The sequence below is a fragment of the Panthera tigris genome, chromosome B1, assembly GCF_018350195.1.
Source record: "Panthera tigris isolate Pti1 chromosome B1, P.tigris_Pti1_mat1.1, whole genome shotgun sequence".
Classification (NCBI taxonomy): Eukaryota; Metazoa; Chordata; class Mammalia; order Carnivora; family Felidae; genus Panthera; species Panthera tigris.
The window spans coordinates 6,809,537-6,835,417 of NC_056663.1; the positions used below are offsets into that span (position 1 = coordinate 6,809,537).

The window sequence follows — 25,881 nt, forward strand, 5'->3', positions numbered from 1 at the left end:
TAGTGTCCCCCGTGGCACGGAGGAGGGAGCAAAGTGTGGGGGTAGAGGAAATGGAGTGTGAGGTCCAGGCTGCTGGCTGGCCGGCGTGCGGGGCGGGGGTCTGCAGGGTCAGCAACAAACGTAGCATTTTTTTTTTCTGCCAAAGGAATCTCAGGATGACATTTGCATTCTTCCGCTATGTTGATGATGAGAAGCACAGCTTTCTCATCTGCTTCCAGAAAGGGCTTGCATTATCTTATCATGGAGGTCCGTAAAGTGATAAGGGAGAATACATTTTTAAGGGACTGATCATCCCCTCGTGTCAGCAGAGGCAAACTGTAACGAGAACTCACAATGAAACGGAACCCTGGGCTTTCTTTACCTTTGACTTTCCTGGAAGCCACAGCAACAAAACTAAGGCTATATTAAATTTAAAAATCGGGATCATATTGTTGGTAAAAGGAAGCGGGCAATTTTGACGGGAAGCCCCTTGCCCCGCTCCCACAGTGTGACAGGAAAGTGTGTTCTGTGCACATGTGTGTACGGGGAGCTTGCCAGTAATCTGGTCCAGCTCGTTCATGCTTCAGTTGTGCAAACAGGTCTGGGGGAAACACGGAGAGCAGAGGTAGAACTGGGATTCTCAGGTCTCAAATCTCAAAGCCCAGGGACCAGCGTGACTCGGCCGCCTGTCGCCCTGCCCGCCGGGACTGCGGTCACATGGAGAAACTTGGCATGGTCCTCGGCCGGGCCCTCCCGCCGCAGTCCCCGTGGGCAGGCTCACACTTGGGGGTGGATGTGAGGCAAGGCTCGTCTGCGGGCCTCAGCCTCACCTCTGGTAATGCCATCCGTGTCCCCGCAATGGTGGGAAGATTCGGGTCCCCCATGGGCTCCTGCTGTCCCCCATGCTCTGAGCCGCCCAGGGCTCTGCTGGGCAAGCCTGTGCTGGGGCGGAAGCTGCCGGTGCGGCCCGGGCCCAGGATCGGGCTAATGCTGGCCATGGTGGCAGGGAAGGGCCGAGTGGCCGGCCGAGGGGAGGGCTCCGAACTCCTCCAAGACAGGGGTGTCTGCAAAGTCGCCTGCCCGGCTTCCCGCTGTGGGGATGTGGCCCCCTCGGCCGTGGCACTAAAGTACAGGGTGGCGCTCTCCTGTCCTGCCCCTCCTCTCTGGTCACCTGCACCCCTGCCCTGCAGCGGAGAAACTGCCTTGGCTCCTTCCCTGGGGCTGCCCTCCCTGGGTGCAGCTGACCACCGCCGGCCAGGAGCTTCGTCTGGATTGTCGCTGGCCAAAGAGACGTAGCTTGAGGTGTCCAGCAGGTTGGCCTCTGCTTTCCAGACAACTTGAGGCTCACAGCCCTTGTCTGAGGAGAGGGGGTCGTGGGGTGACGATGCGAGCTCCTTCTGGGAAAACCTGGGCGTCATCTGATGGTTGTGGTGTTGGCTCAGCCCCCACTCAGGGGGACCGAAGAAGCCAGGACCGTCTTTTCTGAAGGCTGCGTTGATCTTAGACACACTTCCTGTTTTGAGGGCAAGTTTCACCAACAGCCAGTGATGGTGACCGAGGAAGGAATCTTCCTGAACGATCTGGCTTTCCAGCCCAGCCTCTGGGGGTCCCCACTGTGGGCTAGGGGCCCTACCCAGATGTGTTAACTCACAACTGTCCCCTGGGTTCCCTGGCCTCTCTCCAGCTGCGGCCGAGGCCCGGGGAGAAGATTCTCTCTCTGCTCTATCAACCACTGCAGTGCCACGGACCTCTGTCACAAAGCCCTGCCAGATGTCTGTGGACTTAGGGTGTAGCAGGCTGTAATAAGTTACCAGCGAGATACTGCCTAGAAAAGAAGAAAAAGAGGAACATAAGGTCATGTTCTTTGAAGTCCTGTATCCTCCCCACGGCTTGAGAATTCCAGAGTCTGGAATTCTGGACAGAGGAATATAATTGGGATCTCAAACGTGATCTCTTGATGGAGGATCAGATCTGGATATTTTGGGGGCATTTAAGTAGGCTCCGGCTTCCGTAAGCTGCAAATATTCCTAAGCTGAAAATCCTAATAGCCAAGTCAATAACCTATTGATTCTATGACTTCTTTCTCGAGGCACCCTAGATGGGGGGGTGGGGGGGGCACGCGAGTGTGTTATGTGTGTTTGTGCTGCGTGTGAGGTGTCTCGTAGAAATGCTCATTTCACTTTCAAGTGACTGGAACAAATACTCAGAAGGCAAAACCATCCACACGCCGGCTGACAGACTCCAACGCTCGAGGAGGGGGTGGTCAGGATAACCTCAAAAACAAGCCCCAAGGAAAGGCTGACCACAGCCATCAAGGAGCCCGTATCAAGGAATTTCCATGAGCAGCAGCAACACTTCCTCTGTGCATAAACATCTTAATCACACTGTTGTCAGTGCGATTTATTTTGATCAGAAGTGTTGACGACGGCAATAATTTCTTTAGCAGAGCATTCCAGTAGCCTCCCACGTTATTTCCAGTTTCCTGTTGTACTAGATCGAGCGCCTGGTTTCAGGGCACTCATTATAAACAGCAAGAAGTCTGAAGCCGGAGCGGGGGGTCAAAGCCCCGGAGGGGCTGGCAGACGGCAGGGTGATGGAGCTGGGGGTGGAGGTGGGGCTGACACGTGGTCCCGTGGATTCTCCCCGAGGACTTCTGGGGGATGAGGCGTGGGGGGGTAACAAAGCGGGCCTCCTGCGGGGGAACGGAGACAGCATTCCCGTGGGGTGACTGTTGGCTCTGCCATGGGCACCCCTGAACCCATTTCTACCCGCTATTCTGAGTTCTCACGATGCTGGTGGGGGAGAGGTCACCCTTCTTTTATGATGAGCCACCCAAGGTCAGAAAGGGGAAGTAAGTCCCCTCATCAGCCAAGTCCAAAGTACACACGTTTCATGGGTAGCCTTCTGGCCAGGCCATGTCATGCACAGGGTTCTGGGTTGCGGCCCCAGGCTGGCATACAGTAGGAGCTCAATAAATGTTGGTCAAGGGCGCTCAAGATGTGAGCCAGCGCTGCCAGCTTTAAAGCCTGTGTGCCTTTGGCTGGCTCAGTCGGTTGAGCGTCTGACTTCGCCTCAGGTCATGATCTCACAGTTTGTGAGTTCGAGCCCCGCGTCGGGCTCTGGGCTGAGAGCTCAGAGCCTGGAGCCTGCTTGATCTGTGTCTCCCTTGCTTTCTGTCCCTCCCCTGCTCACACTCTCTCAAAAATAAATAAATAAATAAACATACATTAAAAAAAAAAAAACGGTTTATAAAGCCTGTGTGCCTTTGACTAGAGCTCACTCACCATCTTCCCACTGAGGACGCCTTCCGGGGCCACTTGGGAGTCAGGGGTTCGGGCAGCTCCGGAAAGAGGGGGAGAAGGATCGGCAGGTGTCTCCGTCTGAGCCCCGGGGCTGACCCTTGTCCCCAGCTCCCCAGTCACTGTGCCCTGGGTCACCACGCTGAGAATGAAAACACCTTTCCTCCCTCCCTCCTTTATTTTCACTTCCCAAGAGCAGACAGGAACTCCCTTTCCAGCTCACGGCCATCTGTGAAGCCAGGTTAACGCGGCAGGCACGGAGTGCTCTGAGTCATACACTCATTCACAAAACCAAGCTGATGATCTGAAACTGCCAGGCACCGTGTAGACGCCAGATGGGAGTAGGGTGTGAGTCCCAGCTCCGCCACCTACACCGCGTCTGACCTTACGGCACATTATTTAACTTCCTCTGTGCCACGCTGCTCAGCTCTGAATTGAGGGTAACTCAGCACCCACGTCCTAGGGTTCCTGTTGGCATACAGCACGGGGCATCATGTTGGGGATCCCTGCTCTGCTCCCCGATGCTGGGATGCTGAGGTGGAAAGGAGAGGGCAGTCACGTGCTGGACCTCAGCCAGAAGCCCGGGGAGGAGGCCCCGCCCATGAGTCATTTTTGATAGAAGTCTACAGTGTGGGTCCGGATTTTCTCGGGTTCCGGATGAAGGCCGCATTCAGTGTCTGGGGCCCTGGTGGGGGCACAACCGGAGGCACAGTGAGCTCCACTCCTTGGTCTCCACCTCACGCTCCTGAGCATCACTTCCTGCCCTTGGAGTCAGTTTATGGTAAAGAAAAAAGTTGGGGGCGGGGAGGGAGGGAACGAGAGGGCAACGTGGGGCCTTACCAATCAGAAATCCAGACAAGACGCCAGCTATGGTCCACAGGCTGGTCCGGGAGGCCCCCTGGAGAAAGTCAGTGGCCAACAGCAAAAGGATGATGTTCTCCAGCAGCATAATCTGTGGGACCGAAAGGTAGAGTCAGCACCGAAAGTCAGGTGCACGTGGCCTCGGGGACACTCACCCTAAACTCTGCAGCAGTGTCCTTCAGTGTTGAAGCCTCTGTCCTCAATGTCCACTGGGGTCCCCACGGCTGACTGGGCCACCCCCTCCCAACAGAAGCAGGGTCAAGGTCTGAGAGAGCTTCTCTGGCAAAGGGGGAATTCTCCCTGTTTTCAATGCAGCTCATTAAAATGTCTGCAGAATCGTAAGTGCACGTGCAAGGTAAGGGCATAGCCCACGTGGCCACGGTGGCTCCCTCCGCTGAGTCAGGTGGGCTGAGGGAGGAGACTTTTATTCCCAGTTTTATACATTTCATGTTCTCACGCTGAGTGCATGTGTGTCTGAGTTTTATCGCGCAATAAATAAAAGTATCTGCAGAGCTCATAGTGCCATCGAATTCCAGTACGCTAGGTCACAAACTTTGATAAGAATGTTAGTATTGTTTGTTCAATTATTTGCCTCTTTAGAGGTAAATTTGGCCTGTGGCCCAAGGGAACAGCAAGGAAAGCCTTCCTCCGCGGTCCAAAATGGCGGCCGCTCTTGCAGAAGGCTCTTTGTACCCCCCCATCCAGACTGGCTTCTTAACTTTGGTTGCCAGTTTTTATATATTAAAATATATTTCTTAAAATAAGTAAACAAACTGGACATAATTAGAAGATGATACATTCCCATACTATACAGGAGGCATTAAGAAATTAAGAAATTCTAATACTGGTAGGCCCAAAAATCTTAGGAATCTTTGCCATGCTCATTCATGGGCCCCATTTTAACTCCAGGAAAGTCAAATATGGAAAGAACTAAAAATGTTATTAAGAGCTACTTAACAATCCTAAGAATGCCCACTCTCCCCAGGCCTTTAGGCTCTGGGCAGCAGTGTTTCAAAGGTCCAGCAGGCATATTGCAGCATTAAATGACATTACCCACCAGCCCAGTCCACAGACCGTGGGGTCTGTCTCTCTCTGCTCCTTACATTAACCACGTCTCATCAGCTATCTGGTCTGTGGAGCCAAATTCTTAAGTCTGTCTCAAATTCATTGCCGTTTTGCCTATCCTCACTGCCACCTTCGTAGTTGTGATCCTGTCACTACCTATCTGGGTCCTATGGTTTCCTGTCCGGGTCCTTTGTTCCCTGTCCACAATCACTCCTCCACACTGCTGCCGGGCGATCTGTTTCACCTACAGAGCAGACCTTGTCATCTCCCCCAACACACCTCGAGACAGCCCCATCTCAACCCAGGGCCATCGAGACCCCATTCCCTGACAGTGTGGGCGATTCTGTTTATAGCGCATCCCGAAGTTTCCTTTCCAGAGTAACCCTCCAACATGCGGTTCCCACAATGACCGTAATGGCAGATGTGATGGGCCAGCCTGCCTGGATGCTGTCTGGATGCCCGGACGGTAAAACAGTATTCCGGAGTGTGTCCGTGAGGGCGTTTCCAGAAGAGGTTAGCGTTTGAATAAGTACATTGAGTAAAGACCAGGACCCTCAGCAGTGCAGGTGGGCCCCATGCAATCTGGGGGGGGGGGGTCCCAATAGAAGACAAAGTGGAGGAAGAATAAACCCTCCATCTTCTTGAGCTGACCTCCTGTCCTGGGACGTGGGAGCTCCCAGTGCTCGGTCCTCTGGACTCAGACTGAATTACACAACGTTTTCCTGGTTCTCCGGCTTCTAGAAGGCATACCGTGTCCTATCTCAGCCTCCAAAATTGCATACGCCAATCCCCATAATAAATCTCCTCTTCTGTGTTTTTGCGTGTCCTCCGGGTTCTGTTTCTCTGGAGAACCCTGACTGATACGATGCCATTCTGCTCACATAGACTCTCTCCTTGACAAAACCTGACGCAGATCCGCATCTCTAAGCCCTCTCCTTGGCCAGGCCTCAAGCTGGGCCGATGAAAGTTGCAGACACGTAGAACAAATGCTTCTGTCCATCACTGCTCCCCTCCCCCCACCCCCCCCCCCCCAACACACACGTTGAGCGACCTGAACGAACACTAACACAGTTCCTAGCCCCTCAAGGCTGTGTCCCGAGGGTGAGGACCTTGGCTGTAGTCCCGTTTCTGCCCAAGGAAGCAATGCTGCTTGGAAGACTTCCTCTTCGTTCCAGCTGAAATCTGGTGAAAGGCCGGTAGCCCCTGAACCCCCCCTTGGACCTGTTGCTTTATAAAGCTTGTAAGTGCAGGGGTGCCTGGGTGGCTCAGTTGGTTGAGCGTCCGGCTCTTGTTTTCGGCTCCGGTCATGATCCCACTGTTTTGTGAGTTCAAGCCCCACCTCAGGCTCTGAGCTGACAGGGTGGAGCCTGCTTGGGATTCTCTCTCTCTCTCTCTCTCTCTCTCTCTCTCTCTTTCTCTGCCCCTCCCCTGCTCAGGCTGTCTCTGTCTCTCTCAAAATAAATTAAAAAAAAAAGCAAGCAAGCAAGCTTTGGCATACAAATCCTTTGCATCTCTGAGGTGTAAATCGTCTGCAATCCAGAAGGACGGTTTCTTTGAGCCTTGAACATTCAAGATCACCCTCCAGGCCCCCTGGGGGCGTGGGGGCAGGGCGGGGCTCGCTCTAACTTGCATGAACTACAGCTTTCAGTCATCCAGATACGACAAGTGGGCGCCTCCGCCAGATAAACGCCAACCAGAAAACCAGATGTCACAGTCCCGTTAACCACCTCTCTCCCACTTTTGATAAATTTCCTTTCCCCTGACCCTGCTCAAACGGCCCCTCCGTGTCCCCATCTTCCCTTTAAAATGCGCAGTCACTTCCCCACAAACTGACTGAGGTGGGTTCATGCTGGACCCTCTTCCCTGTTGCAGTGGGCTTCATTAGCTCTATTTTCATTGCCTTTATTTACTTTTTAATTTTTAAGAATGTTGATTTATTTTGGAGAGAGAGAGAGCACGAGCAGGGGAGGCGCAGAGAGAGAGGGAGACACAGAATCCAAAGCAGGCTCCAGGCTCCGAGCTGTCCCCACAGAGCCCGACGCGGGGCTCGAACTCACAAACAGTGAGATCATGACCTGAGCCAGAGTCGGACGCTTAACCGATGGAGCCCCCCAGGCGCCCCTCGCTGCATTAACTAGTATCTTCCACACCACCACACGTATGTCCCTGACACTCTTTATTTTGCTTCTGTCGCATTTGCCTCAAATGCTCCTGAGCCCTCGTTGCCTTTTCTTCAGGCCACGTTCATCTCCTGAGACCCGGCTCGAAGGTCACCTCTTGTACAGCCTTCTCTGGCATTCCTCTCTCAGCCTCTGTACTCCTGAGGGGGTCTGGTAACGTCATTTCTCTGGCCCCCGTGGTTGCATTCACGGGTCTGTGTCTCTGGCCGCTGAGAGTCGACTTTTGCACACCCCGGCATCTGAATCCATTTCTGGCGCACGGAGGAAGCCGCGTGTGCAGGCTCAGGTGAGCGAATCGATGACACGTGAACCAGGGCAAACCTGGCTTCCCCGTCACATGTCACCCAGGGGCCGGCTTCCACCTTGTGAGGGAGAAGTTAAGGTGAATGGTTCTCGATGTCACCGAACATCAGCACCACGTGATGCGGCTTCTCAAACGCTGATTCCAGGGCCCCGCTCACACCTGTTGGCTGGAATCGCTGACAAGGCACCTGGGAATCGACCTCGAAGAGGCTCCCTGAGCGCCTGTGACAATCGCCCAGGCTGAGAAGGGGTCGCACAGAGGCCCGAGGCCTTTCCAGCTCAAACGCTCCTGGCTGTCCTGCCCGGCCACAGCTGGCCTTGTAGCAGCAGACCAGCTGCATTTGAATCCTGCCTCTGTCTGACTAGATGCCTGGCCATTCTATGCCTCAGTTTCTGCGTCTGTAAAATGGGTTTCGGTTCATGCGGCGTTGTGAGAAATAAAGACAGTTAATGAGCTTAGAACAGCGGCTGGTGCAGGATGATCCTGCCCGAACCGTTAGCTATTCCTAAGGATTCCGTTACGATTCCCAGGGTTGGAAGATGAGAACAGGAGGTCACAGGGGGACAGGAACACATCGTGGCACAGAACCTACAAGATTACAAATGCTTCGTACTCTTGTTGAGCAAATCAATGAGAGAAGAATTGTAGAAGTTCCTGCTTTGACCTTGGAGACAGCTTTCCATGATTTAAGCAAAGCCATTAGCCATTGAAAACCAGAGCTAACCCAAGCCCCCAGGCCCACCCCCCGTAGCAAGTGGACTTCCAAGTACTCTGTACTCTTTTGGCTTTTGGAATAACAACAACAGACGAGGAGGCAGCATTAACATTCTGTTTGCCGACACTGCACTTTACCCCAAAGGAGTGACATTCTGTGGGGGTCAGGACCCGTGTCTCTTTCCCAGGAAGGCGCCTGTTGGGGAAGGCGGTCCAAGAAAGGACAGATGGCAGGCCTCACATTTGAGGGGTGTTGGCAGGAGGCTGGGACCAGACGCCCAGGGATCAGGGCGCAGCCTGGGCAACCTCGCTGGCCAGCCTGTGGCCCTGGACGTGCCTGGTCACCTCCGTGGGTGGAGTCCCTAGCTGTGATAAGCCTGCAGAGGTCTGTGAGGCAGAGCAAGAGAGCTGGACAATAAATACATGTGCACCTCAGGACTGTCCACCTTCTGTCTTTCCTGCTTAATTGCCATTGCCCGCGGGCCCAGTGACAGAGTAAGTAAGTGGGCTGGGAAGGACCGAGTTTTCCTTTCCCTTCCTTACATAGCAGCCTCTCAGACTCCAGGGGCTAGGCTGGCAAAGGTGTGACTGTGACACAGCCACGGAAGTGACCTCTTTCTGGATGCTTCCAGCTTATCGGCCACACCCGCAGGGGCATGGACTGCTCTGCACACCCGCCCTCTTCCCGCACAGCGACATGGGTACCGTTATTCCTGGTTCTCAGACGGGGAGGTCGAGGCCTGGAGTGGCTCTATAACTTGTCCAGCACCACGCATCCTCACCGTCTGTGGACCCCGTAGCCTGCAGGGCTGATAAGCCGTTCGGGGCTCCCCTAAAAGCAGGAGGTGACCACACCACCGCTGTCTCCTGGACACCTTCCATCTGCTCACAGCTCCGTCCTAGAGGGTCCACTCCCCTGAAAGTCTCTTTCCCTTTCTATCATCAATAATGGCCACGACGTGTTGGTTATTCGGTGCCAGGTTATGTGTTTCATCTTCACTGGAGGCCCTGAGAAGTGGGTGGATCTTATAAAATTATCACAGCCACGCTGAGAGACCTTGCTCCTAATGTGCGATGGAAAAACAGACTCAGGGCGTTTCAATCCTTGGCCAAGTGGGTTGGTGACAGTAAATGGCGAACCACGGTCCCACAGAAAGTGCCTGATTCCCAAACCGGTGCTCTGAGGTGCTGGCCGCATTTTCTCTCCGTTGCTCTTTGCAATGCAGCTAAACTTCCACCTTCTAGAAAGGGCGCCTCTGCTCGTCCGACAGGAAGTGATCCCCACCATACTCGTGAGTTCAGACCGCTGGTCTTCCAGGATTTACCCACGTTCTGCCTCGTCGTTCAGTTATTTGGGAATGGAGCCCATCCTCCCTACTGGGCTAGAAGCGGCCCAATGACAGGCATTCTCTCACCTTCGTGGTTTTCCCACTGTCCTAAGGACACGCCTGGAACTCAGTAATGACAGAGCTACTAGGACGCTGTGTATATGACATTGACATAGGTGAGCTGTGATTATAGTTATCAGATGTAGACAGTGTCCAAAAAACACAGTTCTTACTACATTAACCACGTAGGAAAAACTGGAGGTCAGATTGCGATTTATAGAGCCTGTCACTGTCACGACAGTGATTCCTTTTAGAATTTTTCCTAAGACCAAGCTATTCCTCCTTCAATAGATATGCATGCACAAGTACACACACGCCTGCATGCACACACTTACACCCACGTGCACTCTATACATATGAAATTTGTAACATTAGCAGTAAAGAAAGCCATCATTGCCCCACTTGCCGTATAGAACATGGCCATCCGGTTTCTGGAAGGGCTGTCCCAGAAGTTGAGGTAGCAGAGGATGTACGCGGCCCCCACGAGCAGGTTGAACAGTCTCCAATGGCAGGTGCTGTCGATGATGTCACTCTGCTGTGCCACAAGCCAGAAGGTCATCACCAGCCAGTGGGCACCTGGAGGGAGGCAGGCCGTGGAAGTCAGGGTCCCGGAGGGGACCTGGGGAGGGGGAGGGGCACGGACATGGAGACCCGGGGCTCGGAGCCGTCCTCTCTGTCCTGACCACACCTGACTCAGCATCCCAGAGGAGAGATCAAAACCCAGGAGAGATTCACAGGGCACAGAAAACCAGCAGCTTTTCTCTTTGCCCACAGTATCTCATCTGATCCTCATAAAAGGTAGTTGAACTAATTTGGGGACAAGCACACAAAAGGCTACCTTCAAGGACACTTCCCAAACACTATGTACTGACTCTTCCAGTTCCAGGAGGTGCCTAAGGAGGCTGTTATGAACCTCATGGCTCACTATTTTTTTTTTTTTTTGAGAGAGGGTGCAAGTTAGCGAGAGGCAGAGAGAGAGGGAGAGAGAGACAGAAGCGGGTCTCGTGCTCACCTGATGGGGGCTTGAACTCAGGAACTGTGAGATCATGGCCTGAGCCATAGTTGGCTGCTTAACCAACTGATGAGCTACCCAGGCACCCCTGGCTCACTATTGTTTAAATTACTAGTTCAAGAGCTGAAAACATCTGCATCCAAAGGAAAGATCTGTATGTGGTCCAGCTATAATTTTTATTCCCCTATTTTAAGATGAATAATATCTTACTGAAGTTTGAGCTGAATTTGTTTTAAAAAAAAATGAATAAAAAAGCTCATCTCTCTTTAGCAGCACAATTTCTTTCAAAAATTTCTCCTTCCTGCCAACAGGTGTTAATGTTTGTTCCAGGCTTCAGTGTAAATATCTGTCAGTGTCTCCTGTTCTCTTAAAACATGAGTACACTGTTCCTTCTTACAGAGTGCATTGCCTGATGGCCAGAAGAGATACCTCTGCTTGGTGGGGACACCGAGACCCCCGCAGGGCTCCCGCAGGGTCAGGCAGACCCCATTGTCACTCTCACATCCACGTACCTAGACTGAGGGCGGGGGGTGACAGGTGGGCTCAGTGGAGATGCCCTATTTGAAAGAGAAGATGTCCAAAATCAGCATTCAGAAGAAACGGAGGGCTGTCAGAAGCTGGGCACTGTACATTTTTGTGTTAGGTCGGGACAAGCGGGACCCTACGCCTCCCTCCTGTTTTTCTACAGAAAAGATCTCAGGCGTGATACAGGACATGGTCTTTCGAGGAGCTCTCACAGCGGCTGCAGCTGTGGTCTGGAGCTGGCCGGGCTGAGGGCTGGGCTATCTAAGCCACGGGAGTGTGTCTCCAGAGAGAAGCGCCATATGCAGCCCCCTCCCCGTACCCTCACAGGGGGTGGAGTCTACTCCTCCGTGCTCTTGACTCTAGGCTGGCCATGACTACTTTGACGGGCAGAATACAGCAGAAGCCGTGCTGATCCAGCGCTCGGCCGGTCTTAAGGGGACCGGCAGCTTCCCCCTGCTTTCTCTTGGAACCCCCAGCACCCTGTCCACAGCCCAGGCCACTCTGCTGGAGAGAAAGGGCATGCGGGCACCCACCGTGGGAGCGAGACCACCGTCTGTGCGGCCAGCCCAGTGGAGCCTCCTTATGAATCCTACAGCACCCACCTGAGGCCCCCCCCATGAGCAAGAACCCCCAGGTGCCCAGCGGGGTCCCCCAGAACCAGGGATGATGGTCGTGAATGGTTACTTTAAGGCATTAAGTTCGTTATATGTCAGTGATGAATCACGAAATTCTATTCCTGAAATCATTATTACACTACGTGTTAACTAACTTGGATTTAAATTAAAAAATAAATAAATAAAAATAAATAAATAAATGGTGGGGGATAAAATAAAATGCATCCAAAAAAAATTTTAAAAACCAAAAGGCATTATGTTCTGGGGTGGTCTGTTACACACAGCAACAGCCAGCCACAGCACTCGCCCTGCTTACCTCCAAACACTAAAACCCAGACGCGGTGCGCTCCGAAGAAGAGAACCAGACTCAGGACGCGGGCTCCCACCATGCCCATCCTCCAGAGCTGCTGGCAGAGCAGGGCGGCCCATGGTGTGAAGACGTGGCCCGGCTTCACGAAGCCCATGAAGCAGGCATAGCACACCAGGGCCCAGGACAGCGCGGACCAGGAGCACAGGGCGCTCACGCCTGGAAGGCAAGCGGACAACAACAGTATTTGTGGGCCGTCTCACGTCCCCATACAGCCCGGCTGCTCACGGGGCATCCCGAACCCAGCACCCGGATGGGCGGGGAGCGCGACAACTCTGCACAGACACGAGCACACACGCCCAGGAAGAAATGAGGACGCGCGGGAGGCGGTTCCTCTGGTTCCTCTGCACAGCCCAGTGCGTGCTCTTTCCTGGCAAGCAAGCGGGGCCCTTCCTTTCTAAGCCCTTTAAGAAAAAAGCCCGGGCCACTAATCCTTGCAGCCCTCCGTCCGAGCTCTGTTGGTAACGAAGCAGCTGTAGGAGAATTCCTGAGCAGGGAGCTCCATCCCAAACGTACTTTGCTGGGCAAACTCTCTCTGGTCCCAGCTTTTGGCAGCGTGACAGGCGTGCGCGACACGTGTGGGGAGTGTTTTCTTGTAGCCAGTGTTCCTTCATGTGGAGGGTTAGTCAGAGAAATAAAGCCAGAACACAAATCGTGCCAGGCTCCACGATAAAGATGGACGGAAGGACGGCACAGTCTTGAGTTTTAGGTACTTCGTGTAAGCACACACAAATGTGGGCGCTCGGCAAGGAGGGAGGAGGAGGAGGCGGCTGGCAGAGAATCAAGAAGTGACCAGGAGAAAAAGAGAGAGAGAGCCGACGCCACAGGAAACGTTGACTGGTGACACTGGTGACGTTTTGTGGGCCAGACTTGTTTTTGGACGGTTAGGCCTCTGGCTGTGTCAAGCTAGGCCAGGGCCTGAGGACACGGGAGACGCTGAGGCACTGATGCCCCTGAGGAGCAGCGTGTGGTCCCTTCCCAAGGCACGTGTGGGTCATGTGACTTCGCGCAATTTCTGCCTTGTGGACTGACCCCACGAAGGAAGCCAACCTCAAACAGACACCTGTTTTAGCTGCCATCTCATGCCAGGGAGCATGGGCGGCCCTAATCCTCCCAAGCAGGGGCCGATCTTGGGTTGAAACTTTTTTCTAAGTAAGGCGTCCGTTGTAACTCCCCTGGGGAAGTCGGGGGGTCTGCGCTCGGGGTTGGACGTGTCTCACCTGGCACAACATCTGTGAAGTCCGAGGCGAGGAAAACATGCGTCTGGAGGAGCAGGTGGGGCCCGGTCTGCAGGAGGGCTTCCAGGAGGCGGAGGGCGGACAGGTCGGCCTCCTGCAGCAGCAGCTGGCCTCGGCTGGAGGCTTCCCGCTCCTTCTGTAGAGCAGTGGACGCGGCGTCCCAGTGCCTAAGGATGAGCAAGGGCTCGGGGTGCAGAGTCAGACTGTGGCAGCTTTAACAGGATGCCTCACCCCCTTTTCTGGCCTATCATATACAGCATCCTAAATTCTGTTTTAATACATGTGTATATTTTTTTGAGAGACAGCGAGTGAGCATGAGCAGGGGAGGGGCAGGGAGAGAGGGAGACAGAATCCAAGCAGGTTCCGCACCGTCAGAACAGAGCCCGACGCGGGGCTTGAACTCACAAACCGTGACATGATGACCTCAGCCAAAATCCTGAGTCGGACTCTTGACCGACTGAGCCACGGAGGCGCCCCTCCCACGCGGCATTCTAGAGAACACCACGCTGAAGCGGGCAGGTCTCACTCAGGTGCCACAGTGGGCGATTGCTCTTCACGGGTGGCCGGGAGGGTGGGGGTGGCATGACGGGAGCCTGGACCCGACAGGCTGGCTGGGGACTGCTCAGAGCCCTGCGAGGCGTGGAGCTAACCCTGGCCTGCGTCTTCCACCCCAGGACCTGCTGGGATGGGAATTAATTCACCCAACAAATGCATATTGCAAGACACCATGCTGTCCTTGCTTTAGAGCGTAAAGAAATGAGAGAACTCTCGTCCTCGTCCTCACAGAACGTGGAACTTTGTGCGCCTCTGAAACTGAGACAGGCACAGAGCTGAATAAGGAAGGACGGTGGGGGGGGAGGGGTGCTTCGCTGGGGACTGGGCAAGAGAGACGCCTGGAAGGTGACGGGAAGGTGGGGCTCTGGTGGCCCTGCAAGGTAGCTCAGGCCCTGAATTTCAGGTGATGGGGTTTGGATTTTGCCCTGGAAAAAGGACTTGGCAGACCTGTGTGTGTGGTGTTTGGGGTATGGCTGACCGTGTTCCTGTGTGTATGTGATGGACTGAATGTCTGTGTCCTTCCAGAATCCCTAGGCTGAAGTTCTAGTCCCCAGTGTGATGGTTTTAGGAGGCGGGGCCTCCAGGAGGTAATTAGTTTTCGACGAGGCGCTGAGGTGGCCTCCATGATGGGAGGAGTGCCCTCACGAGAAGAGGAACAGCGACCACTCTCTGAGCCTCTGCTCACATGCACCGGGGCCAGGCCACGTGAGCACACACAGCAAGACGACCGCGAGCCAGGAAGCCGGCCCTCACCACGAGCCAAATGTGCGGACAACGTGATCTTGGGTTTGCAGCCTTCGGGACTGAGAAACAGGTGTCTCTTGTAAGCCACCCTTCCAGGCCCTTGTACGTGTGTAGGTGTCGTGTGAGCTGCAGAAAGAAAGATCAGGAAGACGGCTCGTCTACTAGTCCCAGCAATAACAGCTGCAAGCTTGAGTGAGAACAGAGAACGGGGGGTGGGAAGCAGGGAGCAGATGGAGGAGATCTGGGGGGTGGCCGGGGACCTGGTGACGGACAAGGGAGCTGCCGCACGGCGTGCTCTGGACAGAAACAAGCCAGAGTTTCCGGGGGGACGCCTGACGGGCCGGGAGGATATGCCGTCCTCAGACGGGAGGCATCTGAGGACGGGGACACGGCACACAGAGGCACACAGACAGCAGTGGCCCAAGGACAGAACCCTGGGGACCGTTCCCACTGAGAGGCCTGCACGAGAAGGAGAAAGCAGGCCAGGCTGGGAGGATAGAAGCAGGAAGCAAGGAGGGCAGGCTTTCGAAAGGACTGCACAGCGGCCAACATCAAGTGCACAAAGCTAACAGGACGCTGCGGGTCTGGAGACCTCCGACCGCCAACTGCCTGGTCCAAGGAGTCGGGCCTGGCCCAGAGGACAGCAGGAAGGGGAGGCCAGTCCCCAGCGGTCCGCAAGACTCCACGGTCACAGGCCCTGGGGACACACTGGCTCCCCCAGGCTGGCCGACCTTCCTACGGTGCACGAAAAGCAACCAACACAAAAGAAATTAGGAAATGCTCCCGTTCCTGTTTTCCATAAACCCATCCCAGAAACCTCTGCTGATACTGCCCTGTTAGGAAAGCTGTCTGCAAGCTGATATGGATCACCATCCTTTACCACCGGGCACCATGGACTTTGGGCTTCCACACAAGGGTCTCCCCCGTGCACGAGTGTCCTTCCTTCATGAGCAGGAACAAGGGAGATCACTACACCTGACTGTAGCAGGTGTCCACCAACTCTAGAGGGACGCGAGCCTGTCTTGTCCGAGTTAAGAAAAACCGGAAGTCATTTCAATTTACCTGCTCCTAGCTCAGAGCACGACACACCTTCACATCACCTGAAAAGCTCCTCTCCAAGGAGCTCCCTGGGGCGCTGGCCGCAGGCCACAAGCCTCCCTGTCATCTCTGGCCAACATGTCCACGGTCAGGGCCGATGGGGGTCCTCTTTGAAACAGCCTTATTCACGGTCCCGAGGGCCCAGGAGAGATGCTTAAGGAAAAGTTTTCCTTTTTCACGATTGGGAATGCTGGATCAGACTGATTTCTTACTGCGCCTTTGAAGCTGTGACCTCTGACAGGAACACAATGGTAAGAAAAACAACAACAAAGAAAGCCACAACTGTAAACATCAGGGGATTATAGCTTCCCTTTCAGTCCTGAATCATGTGTCCCCGAAGCCTTCACTAGTTCAAGGAGCATTTTCATTGGGCTTTCACCACCTGCTGGAGCTAACAGGAGGCACAAAAGGAAAGGAAAGATGTTCTCTAGAAGCCCAAGGCTCAGCCGGGGAAAGAAACCACGTGCACCTGGAACGTTTAAGCCGGAAGAAAATCATGTGGAAATGAGCAGTGTGAATGGCGGATCGTGTTGGAACCAGTCCAGGGACCGGGGACGTGGTCAGAGAGGGCTCTCAGGAAAGGAGCGGTGCACGCACCTTGGACAAGCAGCCGGGGAGCGGGGTCGAAGAGAGCGTTTGTGGGCTGGTGGGCCGAAGAGGGCCCGTGAAAGGGCGGCTGCATGACGGGAGCAGTGAGGCAGGTGCTGGCCAGCAGGAGCCTCTTCGGGTCTAGCTGAGGTTTTGGGTTTCATTTCTAAGAAATAAAGAGCAGCCAGGGGGAATGCAGTCCACCTGGTGTTCTGAACGGGGATCTGGATGCCATCACAGAGTCTGGAAGTCAGACCGAGATCACTGGAAAGCCGTCGGGGATGCCCAGGGTCAGAGCTGAGGCCAGGTGGGGGCGGCCGTGGGCAGGAAGAGGACTGGTCAGTAGCTCCCGTCACATTCCGTCCCTGGGGTTGATGCCTCCATCTGGGTCCCCCTCGCTCTTGCCCGGATTTCCCGCAGCCTGCCAGCCTTTGGTCTCTCCCCAGCATGTCCCTTTGCCTTTACTGTCCCCACAGCCATCTCCCTAAGTGCCTCATTTGACCGTGTGTGTCCTTTGCTTACACCTTTCCAATGGGTCTCAGACGCCTGGAGGGTAGAACCCAAATTCCTTCCCTAGTGACAAGTCCCTGCGGGACCCAGCCCAATCGGTCTCCCATCTAGAAAATTCTTGCCTGTGCTCACATTATGGCAAAGTGCTAGTTGACCAAGCACAGCATCTGAGCGAGCCCTTCTGCCTCTCCATGTGCCTTGAAAGCTGTCTGCTGGGTGGGCCGGGCCTCCGCGTCCAGGCAGATTGGGTCGGCCACCTCCTCGGCCCTGACACTAGGGCTCCCTCGCCAGCACCCGGTTCTCAAACTTGAGCTCTAGTCACCTGGAAGCCTGTTTCAGTACAGTTGCTGGGCTCCAGGCTCAGATTTTCTGGTTAAACAGGTGCGTTTGGAGAATCACAGACAGTCTGTTGTGCTGTGATGTGGGTCCAGGCACAGATGGATGACTGGGTTTTTAAGGAGTTTCCGGTGACGATCCGTGGCTGGTGCCCAACCGGCCGACAGCCACTGCTACCGCGGGAGCCTCCCCCAGGCTGTCCCCCAGGGCTGCGAACACCTTCTCTCTGTTCTTCTGAGTTCCCGGCTTTCGGTTGTGTCCCCAGCCAGGCCTCAGAGACCCCATCTCAATCATGGGTGTCTAGACCCTTTCGTCACACACGTCACCGAGTGTGAACAAATGTATACTGGGCGGGTCGAGCTGCGTTGGTGATGGTGTGAGATTTCTAGTTGCGTCAGGAACAAACGCTTTAAACTGACCTTTGGAAAGACAGTAGTAGTTCAGCTAACGCAGGCCTTGGGAATGAAGTTTCCCAGCAAGCTGTGCTCTGTCCTCACTAACAGCTTAAGTAGAAAGTCATACATATCCACCTCATCCAGAATAGTCTGTCACAGGCCTACAAGCTCGAAGAGTACGCACACTTCTCTCCACTTTCACACTTTTTGGCGATGTTAAACCTGAGATAGCGAGCAGCTTGAGGTCATGGCTATGGCTATATTTCTTTTAAATCTGTTTTTAAATTGGGGTAAAATACACATAAAACTTGCCATCTTAACCATTTTAACTATACAGTTCAGTGGTATTAATAATTAATATATGAGGTGCCTGGGTGGCTCAGTCGGTTAAGTGTCTGACTTTGGCTCGGGTCATGATCTCACGGTTCGCGAGTTCAAGCCCCGCATCTGGCTCTCTCCTGTCAGCACAGAGACCACTTTGGATCCTCTGTCTCCCCCATTCTCTCTGCCCCTCCCCTGCTTTCATTCTCTCTCTCTCAAAAATAAACATTAAAAAGTTTTTTTAAATGATTAAAGTAATAGAATTTAACACTATAATTTGATAGATCATTAATAATTTGTAGTAATTCATAATGCTGAGCAACCATCACCACCATCCACCCTCAGAACCTTTTTATCTTGTAAAACGGACACTCTGCACCCATTAAACACTAACCTCCCCATGCCCTCCTCTCCCCCGGCCCCTGGCAACACCATTCGACTTTCCGTCTCTATGAGATTGACTACTCTACATGCCTCATATAAGTAGATTACACACTATTTACCCTTTGAGGACTGCCTGATTTTACTTAGCATAAAGTCCTCAAGACCCATCCATGTTGTAGCACTGAAGAATTTCCTTCTTTTTAGGGACTAAATAATACTCCATCAGGTGTGTAAACCACATTCCGCTCATCCATTCATCTGCTGACTTGCTTTGCTTGGTGGTCCTTCCTGTTTTAGCAATTGCGAATAATGTTGCTATGAACACGGGCATGCAAATATCTTTTCCAGACCTTGCTTTCAACTCCTTGGAGTTCAATTTCCTAGGGAAATACCCAGAAGTACAATTGCTGGATCACACGGTAATCCTGTTGAACTTGTTGAGGAAAATCCATCCCGTTCTCCAGAGTGGCCGCACTGGTCTGCGTTCCCACCAGCAGCGCAAAAGGGTTCTCCTTTCTCCACATCCTCGCTGACACGTGTTGTTTCTTGTGTTAATTTTAGCCATCGTGACAGGTGTGATGCGGTACCTCATGGCGGTTTTGATTCCCATTTCCCTGATGACGAGGGAGGTTGAGCATGGCTGTATTTTACATACTTTTAAATATACGTAACCTTAAAATTCACCTCAACTTCCCTTTTAAGAACTTGCAGCTTCCGCTAAAGAAAAATTTCTAAGCCAGGACAGGTCCTAAGGTTGGGATGAGTTACACAGTCCTCCATTGTTTCATGCTGAGGTTCCAAATGGATTCACAGGCTTAAACATTTTTTAAAAAAGATGTCCGCAACATGTATCATTATAGTGAAAATGTAAAAGCTAAATGGAGAAAAGTGGCTGATTTTGTTTAAACAAAGGGTCACAAATGTCAGGTCACTTGAATAGAATCAGACTTCCCATCAATATAGTATATATCATTTGGAATAAAAAAAATACATATATGTTTTAAGCTCTTGTATTTTTCATAAGCTACTTTGCTTCAAGAGGTTTGTGTTTTCTTAGTTTTCCTGTTCTTAGCAGATTCTTCTGCATTAGGTTATAAAGTCACTTAAAGTGTGATCCATTCTTAAAGGCCAGTCAGGATTGTGCCAAATGCAATTGTTTTGGCTCCCCCTACAGGTGCTTCAGAAAACTGCACTTTTTCTTGAAAGGCTTCTTCGCAGGCTTTAAGACAGTCTTGCAAAATTCAGGGTAGACTTAGAATAAGGACCCCACCTCACCCAGCTTTCTCTCTGGAAACCCAACTGGCCCATCCAGGATGAGATGCAGAATGGCTGCTTTCTACTTCTACTTTCGAAGCTTTCTTCTATGGAGGTGGATTTCTGTTTGTGTTTGGATCTCGGAAACACGGCAAACATCATAGCTTCTGCTTGCACGGGTTGTTTATAAGACAGGGAGTCAAATTTGTGGCTCACCGTGAACAACTGTCCGTTCTCACTCTGTCCTGTTTTCTAGCATTATCGTTCCTCTTCCTGGCTTTTCTCATGTCGTTTTATTTTGTCCTTGTAAATTATGTGGGTTTTTAAAAATTCCCTTTAAACTTACTTTTTTAAAATAAAAAGAGATACAGATGACAAGTTGTCTCTCCTGAGGTCTCACTTTCATGACTCTTTTCCCTTATCTGTTTTAGTGTTTAAAAACACTAGTGTGTACCAGAAACTCTTAGCACCACTTACGAAATGTTGAGGGAGCATGGGGGAGAAAAGAATCCGGAATCACAGGCGACACCAGCAGCATGAATATGGATGTGTCGTGGGCCTGACCCAGACCCATCCCTGAAGAAAGCACTGGATCGGATGGGCCCAAGGGTCCCCACACAGCCTCAGAAAGCAGATTTATCGGGCAATTATTCTGGAAGCTTCTCTCAAGTGACTGGCATTCACTGAACTCTCCTTTTGAATTATCAAATGTTCGGTTATCTAACCTCAAGGTCACATACGTGAGGACCTACAGGGCACCACAGCCCTTAATGGGTTTCCTACCAGGCTGGGTTGAGGGAAGGCGCTGAAAATACCCACTATGGTGGATGGTGCCCAGCACAAAGGCCTTGAACACAAAGGCCCAGCTTTGGGCAAAACTGCTGTGGTCGCAAATGTGCTTTTGGTGCCTTCAGAGACGGAGGGCTCCAGCTGTGAGTGGCCCAGTGAAATTTGGGGCAGTTGCTTAATGTCCTTACTGGAAGCACCCGCTACGTCCTATTCGAGATTCTGCACTGGGTGGAAAGGAGTCATTCCTTTCTGAGACTGATTCCATATGAGGAATCATTCCCTCTTCAGACTCAGCAGAGAAATCAGAAAACTTATTTCAGCTCCTCCAGAGAAACCCTTGGGGGAAGGCTGAAGGCATAAACCACCCACAGCCTCCAGAAGCACAGCCCAAGATCTCAAACTTGCACTGACTTCCTGAACACCCTTCCAATCCTTGGCGTCTATAACTTAATGAACACTTGAGCTGCATGGCTTCACTGGTATGATCCCCGAACTTTTCTCTCTTTTTAAAAAAGTTTATTTATTTTGAGAGAGAGAAGGAGAGAGAGGAAGGGGCAGAGAGAGGGAAAGACAGAATCCATGCTGTCAGCATAGACCCCGATGCTGGGCTTGAACCCACGAACCATGAGATCATAACCTGAGCTGAGATCAAGAGTCAGGTGCTTAACCTTCTGAACCACCCAGGAGCCCCATCTCCCGTTTTTTTTTTTTTAAACATTTATTTTTTTTGAGACAGAGACAGAGCATGAATGGGGGAGGGGCAGAGAGAGAGGGAGACACAGAATCGGAAGCAGGCTCTAGGCTCTGAGCCATCAGCCCAGAGCCCGACGCGGGGCTCGAATTCACGGACCGCGAGATCGTGACCTGGCTGAAGTCGGACGCTTAACCGACTGCGCCATCCAGGCGCCCCCCATCTCCCGTTTTTAAAAAAATTCCTGGCAGCTATGGGATTATGAGGTGGCTAAGAGCTGAAATTTGCCATTTACCTAAACTCCCTGCCAGATCTCTCCTGACCCTCCAGGTATCAAGGTACTCCCAGGGAAAACAGTATCTTACCTGCAGAGGTGAACCACAGGTAAGGCTATTGGGCACTAACTAGGTCCTTTGAGGCTGCTTTTTTGTGTGGGAAAAAACAAAAACAAAAAACTAGCTCCCAAATGGCTTCATCCTGAAATGAAGCCTTGATGCAAACGTAACAAGGCCAGTCCTACTTCCTAGTCTGTGGTTAAATCTACATCACCTTCCTCACCTAAGGTAGTAGGGGCTTAAATGCAACTTCCTGAAGCCAGTCACTTTCTACGGCTCCAAAGCCTTGACCAACAAATGGAAACAAGAGCAAGACAGAATTCAGCCAAAGCAAAGAAGAAGCTTTCAAAGAGTCACAGCTGCTTCTGGAAGGAGCCGTCTGATGATAGAGATGCTCAAGGAAGGGCCAGCTGGAAGAGGGGATGCCCGTATCAGAGCAAGGGTTCAAAGCGGTGGCCTTGAGCATTTTCCCAGCCCTGAACTTTTACGACCCTAAGGACAGAAAATGTCCGCTCCTGCTGCATGTATGAAATCAGGCTCCAGAGGTGAAAGGAGGCTGCCTGTTCTTACCGCTTCCACACGCCAAGCTGAAGGAGGTGTAGCATGACCAACAAGCAATGACCTTGATGTCCATCTGCTCGGAACCACAGATAGCTCAGGCCCTGGACCAAGAAGCCAGGCAGCAGCACAGAAAGGGCCAGCCACCCCCAGAGGGGCTGTCCCGTGATGAAGTAGTAAACCACGGAGCAGAGGCCTGCAGACGAAAGAGGAAAGACGAGGGTGAATGGAAGCCTGGAGGAAGAACGAATGACAGCCAACCCTGCATCCCCAAAACTCAAAGGGCTCTCCACTCGGCCCAGCCCAGGAGCCGGCAGAGCCTGCCAGAGTTCCGGACAGGCGTGAGGTGGAGTGAGGGCACCAGGAAGTTCCAGCGGACCCAAGAGATCAGACACATGGTCATACAGAGGGGCTGTTGGGTTGCATAGGACAGCACACACCAAATACTTGCCCCTACTATGTGCATTAAAAAGTGCTAATCCTCAGGGCACCTGGGTGGCTCAGTCGTTAAGCATCTTTGACTCAGTCATGATCTCACTGCTCATGAGTTCAAGCCACACCTGGGGCTCTTGACAGCTCAGAGCCTGGAGTCTGCTTGGGATTCTGTGTCTTCCTTGCTCTCTGCCCCTCTTCCATTCATGCTCTCTCTCTCTCCTTCAAAAATAAACATTAAAAAAAATTTTTTTTTTTTAAATGCGAATCCTCCTCTTTGGGGATTTTTTTTTAATATTTGAGGATGCTAGGGTAGAGTAACAGAGGAGAGTTAGACAAATCTAGGTTGGGATCTGCAGTGTCAGCCAATGAAGTTGGGGGTGCGGTGGTGGTGCTTGAAGCTTCCAGGGCTAGTAGATGCACTAATTCACTATAATCATTTTATATGATCATTGCTTGCGTTTTCCAATATTAAAGTTTAAGATGGATTTATGGGCACATAATGCTGTGAACTGTAGTGGAATTGCCCGAGGTCCAGACAGGACCCTGCAGGTCTGGACCGAGGGGGCAGAGCGGCTATTCCCTGTCCCCCCCCTCCCCCCCCCCCCAGGCTCTGTCTGGGAGTTGCGACCACCCTGGGTTTCCTGCTCCCCAACCCCTCGTCCTACCGAGGCAAACAGGGTCTCCGGCACAAAGTCTCTGGGTCTCAGGAGAAGTCACTGCCCTGCCTAGGTCCAGAAACGCTGTGGCCCTAGTTTGTTCCTGGCTGGAAGGGAAGGAGGGACCAAGGTCTGCGGGACCACCGAGGGTGGGTACTGACATGGGGGTCCTGTGTCTGAGGCCTGCTTGTCGCGGCGCTGGACCCGGGACATTTGCAGCAGCCCTCACTAGGGCTCCTCCCGGGTGCGTGGCCAAGGCGCCTTTGAAACAGCGCAGCGGGGACGCCACAGAGGGACCCACAGGGACAGCGGTTCAAGCTGAGACCCCGCCAACCCGGAGGCAACAACTCGCTCCCAAGGGGAAGGCCGAGAGCCGGAGCGGGCCGGGGTCACCAAACGCGTGCGTGCTGCGAAGGGCGCGGGGCTCCTGGGGTCTGGAGGCTGGGGCCCCATTAAACCCCACGCCTCCCGGCCGAAGCCTCTGCCCGGAGCCTGGCGGAAGTGGGCGGGGCCTCCTCCGCGGCGCCGAAAGAGTTACAAGTTCAAACTGCAAAGGCGCTAAACGGTGTTGCCATCTTGCGTGGCGGGACCGGCTGCTCCCAGGAGGCCGCGTCTGGCCCGGTCCTGCACCCCGCGGCGGATCCCCTGTCCCCCGGGGCCACGTGGATGCCTCCCCCTCCGCCGAGACCCCCAGGCCGGCCCGGGCCCGGGAGAGTGGGGCGCGATCGGGCCCGCGCATGGCACAGCTCGCGCCGCAGCCCCCGCTGAGTTCAGAAGGGCTTTTGCGGAGGGAAGGGCGGAATGCACGTGCCCAGGCTCCGGGGGGGGGGGGGGCGTGCATACGCGGGGTCCCACCTAGGACGGTGACGGGGGTGGGGTGGGGGCGGGGTGCCACCTGCTCGCAGAGCTGAGCGCGGGCCCGGGGTGGGCTGCCCGCCGCGGCAGGGGTGGCGCGGGAGTCCGGAAGGGTCGGGGGGCAGGAGGGGTGCGCCGGGTGGGCACTCACGCGCGCTCTCCTCGGCCGCCTGCAGCAGGGCCGAGAGCCCCAAGGCCCCCGCGTGCATCCTCCGTGTCGCCCGGGCCGCCTCCTGGCCCCCGCCCCTTCCCCTGCCCGCCCCCCGAGCCGGGGAGGCTTCCGGCCCCAGAACCGACGGCGGGGGTCGGGAGGGGCTCGGGGTCCGTGCCGGTTCCTCCCTGGCTGCTAGCCAGGCGCGGCGGTACTGAGTTTTCCGGTGCCTGGGTGGGCAAGCACAAATCAGATCAGGCCTCTCCATAGGGGCAGCAGCGTTTCTCTGCCGTTGCCCAGACTTGGTAAGGGGCCCTGGAGGGTACTTCGTGGTCGATGTGACTGCTGGTAGGCTGGTCACGAGACGGTTAAACTGGTCACGGCCTCCGGGGGCCGCTGAAGGACAGCCCTGTTAACCACTAGTCAGAGTGCGTTTGTGTGGATGGCGTTGGATTGGAGGCGTTAATTGGTCTTTTTGAAATTTCACAGGGTATGTTAACTGGCATCTTCCTCTGCGTCTCGCCCTCACATTCATCTCTGCCCTCACACTTTTTCCAGATGGGCTTGAGGTTTAACCAAGATTGCAATGAGCAGGAGGGAAAGCTGCGTATCCGAAAACCTCGTCTCCGGCTACGTCAGTCCACCTATATCCGTGTGCTGTTTACAGTGTAATTTATGGAAGAAGTGGTATTCAGGCATGCTGGTGGTGATGATGAATTTGGGGTCTTTAACGCCCAAAGCAGGCAATTAGCCAAACCATTCCTTCTTTTTATTCTGGGGGGAGTTTTCCAGCCACCATTCTTGAGTCAAGGACACGTTTGCCACTTCCGTAGGATCTTGCTGTACTGATCACACCGGTTTGATTAGATGGACTACTGCCCCCTTCCCTACAAAAGCCCTGTAGTAGGAAAAGCCACAGTGGAAGAACTTACCATCTTGAAGGGGAAGCATGGAGCTGGACCACCCAGTGAATCTACAAAGCAAGGAGACCTACAGTGATTACCTACTGTGATACTTATTTGCCAAACTAAAGCCACTAAAGCCACAAAGACATCTTGGGTTCTTCCCTACAGCTCCACTGATTGTCATGAAATGATTTGTTTCAGTGAAGATCATGCTTGTTTGTCCTAAGAGGCTCCCGGTCCTCTCAGCCGCTTCCATTCACTTGTCAGTGCGTGTCTGGTTTTCTCATCACAACTGCAAATTCTGCCCTCTAGGTGTCTCCCCGCTTCAGAGACTCAGCTGCAGTACCGGAGATCACAACCTCCTGTAAACCTCTTGAACTGTCTTCCCTCGAAGCTGATACAAGGGGGCAATTCTAAAGCCTGGGTTTTCATTCCTTCAGCTTCATTTTCCCCAAAACCTCACTGACAAAAGTCCCTTTTGTCTACTACAGCCTCTCCTTTTATTCACCTCCAGTTCCCAGATCCTCCTTTTTCTGGTTTTCCTGAAAAGGCAGTATGTTGCTATTTGTACACGTTGGAAGCAGGACTGTCCTCTACTAGAAGAGGAATATAAAATTGAAATCAGGTACAGAAATTAGTGTTGGGAGTAGAGAGTGTTTATGGTTGGGGAGAGATCATTCTGATATTCCATACTTTCTTCATTTCATGTTTAGAAAAAAAATTTTTTTCCCTTAATTCCCAGGTATTATTTGAGGGATATACATGTATCCTATAT

At 53.2% G+C, this 25,881-nt stretch overlaps 1 protein-coding gene across 1 annotated transcript; it reads right to left on the reverse strand.

Annotated features, from left to right (window-relative positions):
- Positions 1-24,259, reverse strand: XKR5 (XK related 5). The gene is made up of 7 exons (XM_042982866.1): positions 24,202-24,259; positions 22,117-22,300; positions 13,529-13,713; positions 12,258-12,467; positions 10,197-10,366; positions 4,119-4,230; positions 1-1,804 (listed from the first exon to the last, which is right to left on the reverse strand). The coding sequence occupies exons 1-7, from the start codon at positions 24,257-24,259 to the stop codon at positions 693-695; spliced, it is 2,031 nt and encodes a 676-aa protein (XP_042838800.1). The 3' UTR covers positions 1-692.
- Between the last annotated feature and the right edge of the window lie 1,622 nt (positions 24,260-25,881).

What these genes read in the sequence shown, in the direction of transcription:
- XKR5 (XM_042982866.1), bottom strand. Translation starts at nt 24,259, where the DNA reads ATGCACGCGGGGGCCTTGGGGCTCTCGGCCCTGCTGCAGGCGGCCGAG. An exon ending in CTTCACAGATGTTGTGCCAG is followed by an intron (nt 12,468 to 13,528) that starts GTGAGACACGTC and finishes CTTGCCTTCCAG; the next exon opens with GCGTGAGCGCCCTGTGCTCC. An exon ending in CTTGTCTGGATTTCTGATTG is followed by an intron (nt 1,805 to 4,118) that starts GTAAGGCCCCAC and finishes CTTCTTTTCTAG; the next exon opens with GCAGTATCTCGCTGGTAACT.